This window comes from Arachis hypogaea, chromosome 15 (assembly GCF_003086295.3).
Source record: "Arachis hypogaea cultivar Tifrunner chromosome 15, arahy.Tifrunner.gnm2.J5K5, whole genome shotgun sequence".
Taxonomy (NCBI): domain Eukaryota; kingdom Viridiplantae; phylum Streptophyta; class Magnoliopsida; order Fabales; family Fabaceae; genus Arachis; species Arachis hypogaea.
In genome coordinates, this window is record NC_092050.1 from 62,770,336 (window position 1) to 62,784,532 (window position 14,197).

Below are 14,197 nucleotides of genomic sequence, written 5' to 3' on the forward strand. Positions count from 1 at the left end.
GAATAATTGGTCAGAAAATATAAGTATTATATTACATAATAATGGTAAGTATAAAATAAAAAACATAAGACTAGGGTTAAAGTAAAATATATTTGAGTAACTCAAAAATTTTACAAAATATTTCAGATAAAATAATAATTTATGATTCAAACATAATATTGTAAAAATTGCTTTGAAAACACATAAAATTTTATTTATTAATTTATTAATGAATTTAATTAATTATTTTTAATTTAAATTATAAAATAAATATATTAATCACATTTTAAAAAATACAGTTTAAACTTAAAATATTAATTATTTAATTTAAATGATATAATTTTTTATTATTTTTTTCTTACCATAACTCAAATCTTAATTTATACGAAATAACTAATTATAATAAAAAAATTTTGAATATTAATTGACTTAAACTTAAAGTATTTATAAAAATAAATTTAATCATTTCTAATAAATTAATCTTTAAGAGCTCAAATTTATAAAATAAATCATAATTTATTTATAATAGAAATTATTTAAATTAAATTATATAGTTTTTTATCATTGAATTTTAATTTAAAATTATATAAAATAACTAATTATAAAATTACACAAAAATATTAATTAACTTTTATAATAAAAATTACTTAAATTAGATTGTACAAATGTTTTTTTATTTCTGAATTACTGAAATTATGTAAAATATTTAATTATAATAAAATTACATAAGAATCTTAATTGATTTAAAATTAACTTACCTTTTAATCAATTCAATTGCTTTTATAAAAATAGTTTCTAATAATAAACAAACTAAATTAATAGAATAAATCAAAATTTTATTTATAACAGGATTCTTAAAAACACGGAATATTACGTTCTATCCACCTTACTAAAATTTTCGTACTAAAAAATTTATATAAGATGGAAGAAAAATTTATATTTATATTCCCTTTTAAACATTTTAAAGAAACCAAAAAAATCATATCACATGAATATAGAAGAAAATAAAAGAGAAAATATATAAGGTGATGCAAAAGTTGATAAAATAACTTGATGCAAACTAAATTTTAAAATTCAAAATCAAATAGATACAATGTTTGATTAGAATTCTCGACGAAGTGTGATTACCCACTCTCGCTGTCTCTAAATTTCATGTTTCTTTGTAACCTCGTATAATTACCAGTTTCACTTTTTGCGTGTACAAATCACATCCCTAGAAACTAACAAGCAACAATAATTGAATGATTGACTTAATTAGACAAGTACAAAGGAGTCTTTTGGGTTCAAATACATTAAACAGTACTCAGAGAAATTAAGAAAGCAAACAATAAATGAGTTGTGAAGATTATATGGGAAAGCAGTCAAGGTTTTAGAGATATTTATTTTTTCGGATTAACAATTCTTATTAACCACTATGATTATACAAGGATATTAATTCATAGAAACTTTAAGTGATTAGATTCTAATTCTTTGGTAATTTATTCCTCCTCTAACTCAATTAACCACCAATTTCTTGGTCACTTAATTTAATTAGAGGGTTTAAGTTCAAACCCTAGTTTATAGCCACACAAAACCCTAAAGATCCAAAGACGATATGATTATATGTCACATATCACATTAAATTCAGATAATTAGAGAGATATAAGAATTCAATTTCAAGCTGTTATTCAGGTGAGATAACTTTTTCAAGATTCAACTTAGAAAATAGTTATTTTCCAATACACTCTAATACGTAGGATGAAGAACAAAACAGATTCTTGAATATAAATCAATGCATTAATCAGAAGTAGAAAATAATAGTTATTAATCCATTCAAATAAATAGAGCTCATAACCTTAACAAAGGAGGTTTAGTTGATCATGGTATAGAAACCTTAGCAGAGAAAAGTATAGAGTGAAGAGGAGGAGAAGAGAAGAGCTAGGTCAGAATCTCTTCTCCTTTTATATCTAATCCTAAAAAATGTAAAATATAATTTCTATAACCTAAAAATATCTTTTCTTAATTCAAAAACTAATTTTAAAAACTAAATTAAATCAAAAGATGTGGTGAAGATCACACGGAAACCTTCAAAATCAGCATTCTGGCACCAAACTTGAGCCAGGTGAAGTTTGGCGCTACGTTCACGCAAAAGCATGCACGCATTCCCAAGCTTCCGGCACAAACACCGGGATGTGGCGTTTGGCGCCACCATGGCTGCATCAAATTAGTGCTGTATGAGTTCCTGGCGCTGATGAATCCACGTTTCATGGTATTTATTTGCTTTAATTGAGTGGATTTTACTGACTTTTCCTACATTTATTCACTAAAGTAGCATGGTTTTGTGAATTCCTCCTAATTTGTGCTTAAAAATAAAAACATGCTTTTTAGGCCCTAAAATTGCTAAATTTTATTCACTTTAATCCCATTCAATGCCTTGAGGTGTTTGTTGAGTGATTTTAGGCTTACAAGCTAAATATGGATTGAATAAGTGAGGAAAAAGCATGCAAAAGTGGAGAATCCATAAAGAAATAGAGTTTGGAGCTTTTTAGGGTTGTGCGTATACACAGTGATGAATGCGTACGCATGTTTGGAAGTTCGTGCAATCATGCGTACGCATGGTCAGGCGTGCATACGCAAGATATGAGATTCAGCCAGTGTGCGTATTGATGAGCAGATATTTTATACGCTTTTTGGAATCATTTTCATATAGTTTTTAGCATGTTTTGTTCAAGTTTTATTAAGTTTTCATAGGTTTTCATGTAAAATTCACATTTTTTTATTCTACTTTGAGTTTGTGTATTTTTATGCAATTTCAGGTATTTTCTGGCTGAAATTGAGGAGTTGGAGCAAAAGTCTGATTCAGAGGCAGAGAAAGCACTACAGATGTTGTCTGTATCTGACCTCCTTGCACTCAAAAGAGCTTTGCTAGAGCTACAGACATCCAAATGGAGCATTTTCAACGGATATGGAAAGCTAACATCCAGAGATTTTCATCAATGTATAATAGTCTATACTTTGCCTCATAATTGAAGACCCAAAACTGGTGTCCAACGCCAGCCTCCTGTCCTATTCTGGCATCCAACGCCCAAAGGAGAAGAGACCAGCGTCCAATGCCCAAGAAGGACTCCCTAGCTAGCGTTCAATGCCCTATAGGCCTCCTAGCACTTGAATCTCAATCAAGCTCAGCCCAAACACTCACCAAGTGGGCCCCAAAAGTAGATTTTAGCACTAAAAGACTGTTTTACCCTTCTTAATGTAATCCTTAGTCATTAGTTTAGTATTTAAAGACTTTTACACCTCTCATCAAAGGGAGGACACACACTTTACACATTTATCATTTTATTTTCTATCAGTATGAGTTTCTAAACTTCCTAGGTTGAGGGGAGGAGCCCTACTGAGTTTATGGAATAATAAAAGTATTACTGTTCTATTTCAATCCATGTTTGATTCTCCATTCTAAGATGTATCTTCCTTCTTCATCAATATGAATGCATTGAACTGGCAGAAGGTTATCACATTCTATATGGGTTTAGAGTGAGTCTTTCATCGGACAATGATGAACTACCAGCTTGATTATACATCTCTTAGACGGCTAATCCACGACTTCGTTGGGAACTTCTCGAAACATCAGTTTAGCCGAGGTTTGGGGAGATTAGAGTCTTTGTGGTAGAGACTAGAACCCAAAGGTGCAATATTCTCTAATCCGGAAGATCCGACCTTGTCTGTGACGTTTTGAGTAGGATCATTAAGGAGAATGGATTGCAAGAGTTTCACCCTCAATCAGAATGGATCCACACTAACCCTGGGGTTCAGATCTGGAGGAGCATTGGCGACCTCTCAACCGGCATTGATCACATACAGCCTACCATAGAAGAAATCATTCACAGTTGAAGAAGACAGTAAGACCAGAATTAATCCAGAAGAACAAAGCATCTCCAAGCCTTAACCATCTTCTTATCACTGATTATAATCAAACCTGGTAATTCCATCTTTATTCCTTTTATGCTTTTAACCAAATCCAACAACTCTTCTATCCGCTTGACTAAGATTTGCAAGAAAACCATAGCTTGCTTCAAATCACAATCCTCGTGGGATCAACCCTGACTCGCTCAGGTATTACTTGGACAACCCAGTGCACTTGCTGGTTCAGTGTACGAAGTGTAGGGATTCGTGCGCACTACATATGCACACACCTGTGCGTATGCACAAGTCCTGACATGTGACTTCATTAAATGCAAAATGTGGGCAGCATAGTATGGCCTTCCAAAGCTCAATCCAACTCATTTCTGAAGCTATTTCAAGCCTAATTCAAGAAGGATCAAGGAGAAATCAATTAGGTTCAGTTTAGAAACATGTTTTAGGTCATTTTCTAGAGAATTAGGGTACATGAGACTAAATTCCTCTTAGATTTAGGTTTTAATTCTTGTTTTGATTTAGTTTTTCTTACAATTTCTTGTTGCTATACCTTTACTCTCTTAGTTTTACTTGTTATTTCTTGTATTTGGTTACTTTTATGTTATTGAACTCTTGTTGATTTTCATGTCGTTTAATGCAATTGATGTCTTTTTATGTTCTTATTGTTTAATTGAGTTGTTATTGTTACGTTCTTGCATTTGTTAGTTTTAGATTTTATTATCATTGCAATTTTACTATGCTTTTCTTTTATGCCTTCCAAGTATTTGATAAAATACTTGGTTGGGTTTTAGAGTAGATTTTAGCACTCTTAGACTTGAGATTGAGGACTTAGGTGCCTTGATGTCATTGATGTCTAGTATAATTGATAATTTAGGGTTGTTAGTTGGTTTTAGAATTAATTATGTCCACTTGACTTCACCCTCCGATGTTAGAGGATAATTAAGTGGAATTAATGTAAATCCCGTAAAATTAGTGAATAATTAGCTAATAAATTAATTATTAATCCAAGAAATTAGAAATATAATTTTTATAGTTTTAGGAGATAAAACTAATTAAAATAAAAATTTTGACAGAAATTTTAAAGAATTTGGCCAAAATTGGACTAAACAGGCCGAATCGGGCAAACCAGACCCGTATTGGGCCCAAGCCCAACCCAACTTTACTTAATCAAATGAGCTCAGCTCATTCTTCCTCATTCCATGCTGTTCCACTTTGAAGCATACAAGTGGAGAGAAGAAAGATTCCCAAACCTTTGCCAAAGTATTAGGAACTCTGTTTATGTTTTTTATTGGTTATTAATCTACTTATTTTAAAGTTTTGCATTTATCTATCTCATGATTGAGTTATTTATTCTGCATTCAAATTAGTAGTATCGAAAGATATGCTAATCTCTTTTAAATTCTTTTATTATAATTGAAAAAAATTGATATTTGAATTAAAGCTTGAAAATTCTTTCACATGACTCTTTGAATTCGGCTAGGAATAATAGTTCAATTAGTGTGTGACACACATGATTTTCAATCACTCTAATTTTAAATAAGTGGCATATATTTGGATTAGAACAACTTTTAAAAATTGTGTTTTCTTCTAAGATTTAACTGGACATGACTAGCTTGAATATGTGACATATATAATTTGACCTAAGGACTACTTTTAAATCTTATTTGAATCTAAAATAAGTTTTTGTGCTTAATCTCTTAATTAATTAATTGACGACTAATTAATTAATGCTTGAGAAACTGAGGAGCCAAGAAATTAAAAATCAATTACTAAAGATTTGTCGTAAAAGATCTTTGCAACTTCAAGATAATTAAACAAGGTTTAATTTCTCTAAAAGTATAAACATCTTCGAAACTCTTGATTTCACCATCATTATCTTCTCTCATATCAACATTAAAGCTCCCTGTTCGTAAGCATTCAAGCATTCAAAGTTCTCAAGTTCTCTGCGAGACACAATCTTACCTCCTTCAAAATCAAGTTTTATTAATCTAATTAGATATTTAATCTAATCTTTACTTCCTCAATCTTTTAATCCTCATAAAAATAATATCCAGTCACCGTGAGCTTCAGTTTTCGCTTGTCATGACTCCTAAATCTTTTATGTAGGATTAGTAAGTGATTTTTTTCCATTATTGCCTAGGAGTTACTCCATGATGGGGTAGCAACTAATATCTCGAGTAGCTAGTGGTGAGGAATAGTGACATGCCTTCTAAGTCAGGTCAGGCACAGATTGTGTTACCCCGTGTCTCGATCAAGTCGAGTAAGTGGTGTCTCCTCAAGTGTTTCTTGGTGATTTTTTGGTCAACTATTCATCTTAGTCTGAACAGGTTTATAGATAAAAGATCAGTTTCACCTAAACCATGGTTTTAATTTTGTGGACTATGATATAAACACCTATATTTATCTTTTCAAAATTTAATTATTCAATTGATTTAACATATAAAATAACATGTATAAATATCTATATATATATATATATATATATATATATATATGGATCGAAATTTTAATTCGAGAATGTTAAGTCGTATTCAACTTCTAACCAGGAACATAAATATACCATATTTACTTTCCTTGGCTCGTGAAGAAGATATCAGACACTAGAATCTCTTAGCTTAGACACAATTCTATCAAAGTCTAATGTTCAAATTTAAATGTTCAGAGGCTCTTTTCGTCTCCACGTAAAGGCCACTGGTGCCAAATCGAAGAGCTTAATTGCCATCATTTCGTTTAGTGGTCCATAACATGTACAGAAAGGTCATCTGATCTTTAGTCCAAGTTAAAAAATTAATGCATATATATATAGAATGGGTTATGCTATCAACAATCACTAATCAAATAAAAATATACTACACTTTTAAATTACCCAACTAAATCTTAATATTAGAATAATCATCCGCACACCTAGAAAAATAAACATCCAATAGTCTATTATTTACATTATTTAGTATTTTCATTATTTACCTATACTTTTTCATACCAAATTGTTTTACTAACATAAGTGTATTAAAAAAATACTTGTTTTACTAACACACGTGTATTTAATTAGAAATATATAATTTTTGAGGGATTCCTATAATACGTTGGTGAAAGAATCAAATTTTATAGTTTTAATCAGTAGTCTTTTATAAGTTTAGACACTCACTAACTAATTTTCAAATAAAAGTAAAAAAAAAAAATTTTTTTAGTCGAAAACTGTCAAATTTATTACTTTTAATTTTATTTAATGTATTCTATAATAAATAAATATTTAATAAATAAAATTTAGACTAATTTTTTTTATTTTTCTAACATTATTACTTTCAAAAACAATTGACATCTACTTAATAGATGAATGGTGTGTTTGAAACCCGTTTGAAAGGAAGAAGCACGTTTAAATTTTTTGAAAGCTTCAACTTTTAGTTTGGCAAATTTTATTTCCTTATAAACGGTTAGGAAAAAATTTTACTGCCAAAACCACGTTTACAAGAAGCAACTATTTTTACTTTCTGCTTTTTCTTAACGGGCTTTTAGTCATAGATACTAACTATTTATTTATCTCTTACCAACTTTATCCTTTATATATGTTATTGTATTATTTATAAAATTCTTGTTATTTCTATTTATATGAGCTCTATTTTTTTATTATTTAATATTTTTTTTCAACTGTTTGTTTGACATTATACACTTTTATAATTGTGATTTTTATGTATTATATTTGTTATTATCTTTTTATATGATTTATTGATTCTATTAGGTAAAGTAAATTAAACAAAAAATTAATTATAAATAATAATAATAGCAAAAAATTATAACATACTAAAAAAAGAGTACTAAAAATACTAAAAATATATTATATAAAAAGATCATCAAGAACTTTTAGATTTGTTTTAATCACTGTAAAGTAAATATTTATTTTTTTTATTATTTTCTGTACTCTCTTTTATAATTATAATTCTCGTATACTATGTTTTAGTATAATTTTTTATAATATAGATTATGATTCCATTTAAAAAGATAAATTAAATAAAAAATTAATCATAAATAATAATAAAATCATAAACATTAGAATTAATATTAAGAATAATATTATTGAGAATACTAAAATAAGAGTATGATGTAAAAAAATACTAAAGTAACATTTAATACTTAAAAAATGTAACATATTTGATTAAATATTCTTTTATATATATATATATAATTTATATTTTTTATTTTTATTTAAAAATATATTTTGTCTATTTTTATATGTTATTTTTAGTTTAGTAAGTAAATATTAATTTTATTATAAAATTAACTAATAAGATCTATTTAAATATCTAAATTAAAATAATAAAATAATATAAAAAAATTTTAAGTTAATGTCCATTTTAGTAATTTTTTATCTAAAAATGATTTTGAATGGTATAAGCTAAACAACATTTATTTTACTATAATCCATTTTGATACAAAAATTATCAAACATAAATCATTTTAACACAAACTTATTTTTAATCAAAATCAAATTTGCAAAAATTAATTTTATGCAAATTTCCATTTACAAACTTTAATCCAAACACACACGAAGAAGTTTGGACCATTAATATGCTAATCTTTTTTGCACCACATAAAAAGGTTTTTCAAGCAATAAAGTTAGAAGGATGACATTGTATTATTTGTGTTTTTTCATGCATCATTAACATCTTATCTGTTTTTTCTTTCTAATAAATCAATAATAAATAGATTCTTGACTAAATTACCAAAAAAAAAAAAAGAATAGATTCTTGATTACAGCAACTCATGCCTGCATGCTAAGCAATCATTATCTATGGAGGTCTCTATTGCTTCGTTATGTGCTGATTCATCCTATTAATTGTACCTAGAATGATATCATTCACTTGGAAAGTGGGAAAGCTTAGGTTCAAAAATGTTTCACTTGAGAGGAAATGAACCCTTACTCTTTTAGAAAGTTCCACATTATATGCCTTTATTTATAAAAAATATGGCATATTTTTTTTTCATTTCTACCGATATATATTAAGTTATTTGCAGGCTATGTCAATATTTTATAAAACAGGGTCCACCTCATTTCAATATCAAGACTAAAATAAAATAAGATAAGGATTTATGAGAAAATGTTCTAGCTAGATATAAATTAAAATCCTTGAAAAGGAGTGATTCAATATGGCTATCCCTCAAATGTGGCCTTAAGTGGGAACAATTTGGCTTTATACTCAATAAAAAAATCAATCATTTTTAGTTAATAATCAATTATTAAAGATAAACAAATTTATTTACTCATTATTTTTTTTTTCAGAGAATTTTTTTATTTTTATTTTTTCATTTTTTCCTCTAACTCTCAATATTTCAATTTTATTTATTATCATTAATATTTACTATTAGTGTCGACTCTTCATTGTCGTATTCGTCTATTCTAAATCCTAAATTTAAAATTTTATATCTTAAATCCTGAATTCCAAAACTTAAATTTTAAATTCTAAATTATTGACTAATTTTCAAATTAATTAGTTAAATTAATGGTGGTACCGTAGATTTTTTTCTATGACAATCAATAATTATTATTTTTTTGAATGAACTTAAGCTCAACACACTAACGTGGAGCAACAAAAGAAATACATAAACAATTCATAAAGCCATAAAATCCCTGTTACTTCCGGCAACGCCCTCAACCCCCAAATGAATCACTCTTGGTCCATTCATCGTAGCTCAGAACCGTCTTCTTGATGACAAACTCCACACTTGTTTCCTGATTATTAAAGATTCTAGCATTGCGTTCCACCCAAATGTTCCAAATCACTGCAAAGAACCCCGGTAGCCATCTCTTCTGATCTTGTTTCCGCTTATACCTACTGGTCCACCGCTCAAATAACTCCCTTATTGTACCAGGAATAGTCCACACCTCCCCAAACGACCTCAACCAACTGCACCACACCTGCCACGTTAGCTCACAGAGGAGAAATAGATGCTCCACTGTCTCTATCTCCTTCTTACAAAGAGCACAGATATTATCACTGGGCCTAATGACTCCTAGTCTACTCAACCTCTCCTTAGTATTCACTCTGCCAATAAGCACAAACCACCCAAAAAGCTCAATTCTCAGCGGAACCACTCCTTTCCAAACTGCACTTGTGAAGCTGTAACTCGTAATCTCATCTGACAGAGACTCCAATTGTAGAACGTGCACAACAGACTTGGTCGAAAACACCCCTTTACTATCTAACTTCCAAACCAAATTATCATCTTTACCAGCTGACAGCTTCACAGGCCTTAAATGCTCATGAAATTGGTTGACCAGTTCCAACTCCCATTGGAACAGCTCTCTTCGCCACTGGAAGTTCCATATCCACTCAAGTCCATCCCAAAATCCACAGTCCCCAATCATGGATCCTTGCTGATCCGAAATAGAGAATAGTCTTGGAAATAGCACCTTCAAGGGGCCACCTTGCAGCCAGTTATCTTCCCAGAACCGGGTGCTTCTCCCATTGCCTACCTCCATTGCCAGGCCCGTAAGAATTTTGTCTCTTATCCTTGGCTCTGTTATATTCAACTGACATATGTCATTCCAAGGTCCTCCTTTCACCGGTAGTTGCTGATTTACTAGCATGACATCAATCTTTAGGTTGTTGCACGAGCATACAATCATCTTCCATAAGGGGCACTCCTCTTTAGAAAATCGCCACCACCATTTAAATAATAGCGCTGTGTTCCAATAATTATATTCTACAAAAACATTTTATAAAATAAATAACATATAACAATCAATAATCTATTTTCTAAAACAATATTTTGTAAAAAAATAACAAATAAATTGTAATATTACCTAAATTAAATGTGATATGCTCAACTCAGTCATGAATTATATTTATACTTTAATTAAACATTAATTCAAGACATTTTGAGCTCATAAGAACATATAAAATTGCATAAAATGATTAATTATCTTCATGGACCGCCTTATTTATGAGGTAGTTCTAGAATTGAATACAACATTGCCTTCATTCCTTGGTGAACATATTTCGGTGTTGATTTTTCTAGTTGAATGTTGCTTTTAGGATATTCCATATATCCTTGAGGTTTTAAATGTTATATATATCAGTAGTGTCAACTTTTGTCTGTCTCGTATGGATATAAATAAGCTCCAATCATCACATGATCAACATGAGCCTGTTTCACAGACTTTGCATCTAAATGCATAATAAAAAGTGGAAGTTACTGTGCCTTATATTTAGTTTTATTTGTCATTATTATTTTTTTTACATCATTGAATTAATATATCTAAATAAATGTATTAAGATATGTAAATTCAAAGACGTACACTTACCAATAGTAGTGGACAATGCAATTGCAAAACGCCCTTCATGATGGTCCATGTTTTTTTAATTTGAAAGATGATTAAGATTTTCGTACTCATAATGAAAAATTATTAAAAGACTTAACTTATTTTCTTAATTATTCTCCTAACATTTTTAATATAAAAAATTTTAAACCTTTTACTTTCTTAATATTTACTCAAATGAACCATTTCTTTCTATTTGTTGGTTGAATGCAATAATAGCCAACAATACATGAAACTACACATCCATAAATTTTCTTTTTCCCTTTTGCTTGTGGTCCTCAAAAAGAGAGAGGCAGGGGAGGGGATGATGGAAAGTGAAAAGGAAAAGCAGTTGAAAAGTCCATGATAAATGCATTTTCCTTGTCTAAATGGCTACGATCCGATCCAATGACACATACAATAAAACAAAAAGCTATACAACAATAAGCATGATCTTGATGAGCACACATGACATTGGAAAGAGGCACTTCCTAATAGGATATATCACATTTCTATCTTTCTTCATATGAAACCAATGCATGCATATAATAATAAAATCATTCATTTTCAATAAGTTCTGATTATGCTACCATTATTCTGAACAAAAAAAAAAAAACTCAGATGCATTATAAACAAGAATTTTTTAATACTAAGCCAAGATACATTATAATTGAAACAATTTTTTTTTTCCAAATCGAACAAAAGATAAGACACAATAATTAATATTCAGCTAAATGCACAAGAGTTGGGAAGCATGTGGTGGGTGTGAACGTTGTTGCATTGGTGGTTTTCCCTGCTTTGTCTCTGCTTGAAACCTTGCCACTTGATTAATGTTATCGAATTTGCGACTAAATTGGGAGTTGGGGCTCAGCTTCTCAGATGCCTTGACGGTTTCGGAGGCCACTCCAACTGCTTTTTGGCTCTTGCAGCCCAACAGCATGCCCGGACGCCGCTTATACACCTCTTTTCCAGCTTTCGGCTGTGGTCTAGCTGGACTCCTAAGGGTTGCAACAGACCTTTGATCTTCGCAATCAGACATGGCCGAGTACTCAAATGCGCTCGCAGTTACCACGCTCCATTCTATGCTAGCCTCACTCGGCGCATAACACGTTGTGACAGGGCTAGCACAGAAGGAAATAACTTCGCAAGAAGTTCTAATTGGTCTAACAAGGAAGGGATTATTTGCCTTCCCTGTGAGACTATCAATTTCAAATAAATCTGAACTTGCATCACTCTCACAATCATCATCGTTGTAGTTTCCATTTTCTCTTTTTGCTAAATCAGTTTCCTCTATTTTTGGAAGAACAACAGCATCAGCATCATCATCATCCCAAGAAGAATGCATTACCAATCTTTTATCAAAGCTCAATGACTTGCTCGTGCAATGATTCAAGATTGGAGAACCAAACACTTCCAATGATTTTCTTGATTTCTCTGCTTTTTCCTGAAGTTGAATTTTCTTCAGTGCTAATAAAGCGTTTTCTCTGTTCAACAACTTCTCTTTGTTGTTGTCCAGCGAGATTTCTGCTTCTGCATGAGGATTAGTTTCTTTAACCGAATCACGATGATGATGATTATTAGTATCCAGAACCGGATTCAAGTTCTTTTTTGCGCTACTAGTGTTGTTGCTAATAGCAACAGAATCTTTATCAGAACAATAGCATTTGCATCCAAGGTTTGCAAGAAAACTAGCCTTATTTCTTTGTACCTTGTTGTTTTTGAGTCTTGAAGATTCTTTCAAGGAACTCTGTAACAGTGCACTTTGGCTGTTCCAACTTGATTCAGAAGGAACGCTGCTCGGTGTTCCAAACTTGTTGCTGCTTCTGTTGTTGAACTTTCCAGTCTCCGTAGATTTTTGTTCATCTTTTTTCTGGTCGTAATAATGGTGATGATATTGGTTCTTTCTTCTTTGACTCATCAGAACCTCTCCTCCTTCTGCTCCGTTAAAGTACTTTTCGGCCTCAAAGACGCCGATTTCGCAGTCTTCTTCCTTCATTATTCCATGTTGAAGAAAAGGAAGAGGTTCTCCCTCCTTTCTGCTGTTGAAGTTTTGGCTTGACGAGTCAACAAAAGTCGGTTGTTGTTGTTCATTGGTGTTCAAGTAGGAAGAGATCGAAGCATTTCGGAGGTGGTGGTTGTTATTCTGATTAGAGTCGAAATTTTGCAAGTTATGCATGTTGCTGTTCGCAGTAGTGGATGCTATGATTACCATGTTTATGGAAATGGCTTAATTGGCTTATATATATATATATAGTAGAATTAAAAGAAACAAAATAGTTTGAGGGAAAACGAGAATTGATATAGGTGTATGTTTCAATTAGCAAGGTTCTTAGGAAAATTGTTATTATGAGAAGATAAAGGTAGAGACTAGTGAGGATTTGGAAAATGATGAAGCGATGATGAATATGGTTGCATATGGATATGTAGGAATGAATTAGGAGTGGGTGTTTATTAAGTGGAACAACGAAAATGTCAAAGTAGGTAGGGCCATGTGCTTCTTAGCCTAATTGACACTTCATCTGGGATTTTCACGCGGAATTTTCTTGAAACTCATCATCTCAGTCTATATGCTGTGTTCATAGATTCCTTCCAAAACTAAACATGTTTAGAAAGTTGGCAAATTTCCCAGGCCAAGCGAAATTCATTGTAATCTTTCTCTATCTTTTATAGGTGAAATTATTATTATTATTATTATTATTATTATTATTATTATTATTATTATTATTATTATTATTATTATTATTATTATTAAAAAATCACCCTTCTCAAGAAAGACTAGTATTATATTTAGAATTTTATTATTTTGTGTTTTAAAAATACATGTTAAAAATACTATAAAAAATATTTCATTAAAAATTATTAAAATTCTAACTTTTTTCTATATTTTCGGTACATTAAATATATAGATTAAAAAATTTAAAATATTTATTATTATATTTTAAAAATGTGTTCTTAAAACACAAGTTAAATAAAACCTCATATTTATATAGACTTTCGGTGTCATATGTATTGCAAAATACGAAGTCATCG

At 30.4% G+C, this 14,197-nt stretch overlaps 1 protein-coding gene across 1 annotated transcript; it reads right to left on the reverse strand.

Moving 5' to 3' along the window:
* Positions 1–11,788: 11,788 nt before the first annotated feature.
* LOC112750357 (protein PHYTOCHROME KINASE SUBSTRATE 1-like) lies at positions 11,789–13,807 on the reverse strand. Its single transcript, XM_025799054.3, has one exon. The coding sequence runs from the start codon at positions 13,377–13,379 to the stop codon at positions 11,898–11,900; it is 1,482 nt and encodes a 493-aa protein (XP_025654839.1). The 5' UTR covers positions 13,380–13,807; the 3' UTR covers positions 11,789–11,897.
* Positions 13,808–14,197: the final 390 nt, after the last annotated feature.

Excerpts from the sequence above, each read along its gene's own strand:
- LOC112750357 (XM_025799054.3), bottom strand. The coding sequence starts at position 13,379 with ATGGTAATCATAGCATCCACTACTGCGAACAGCAACATGCATAACTTG.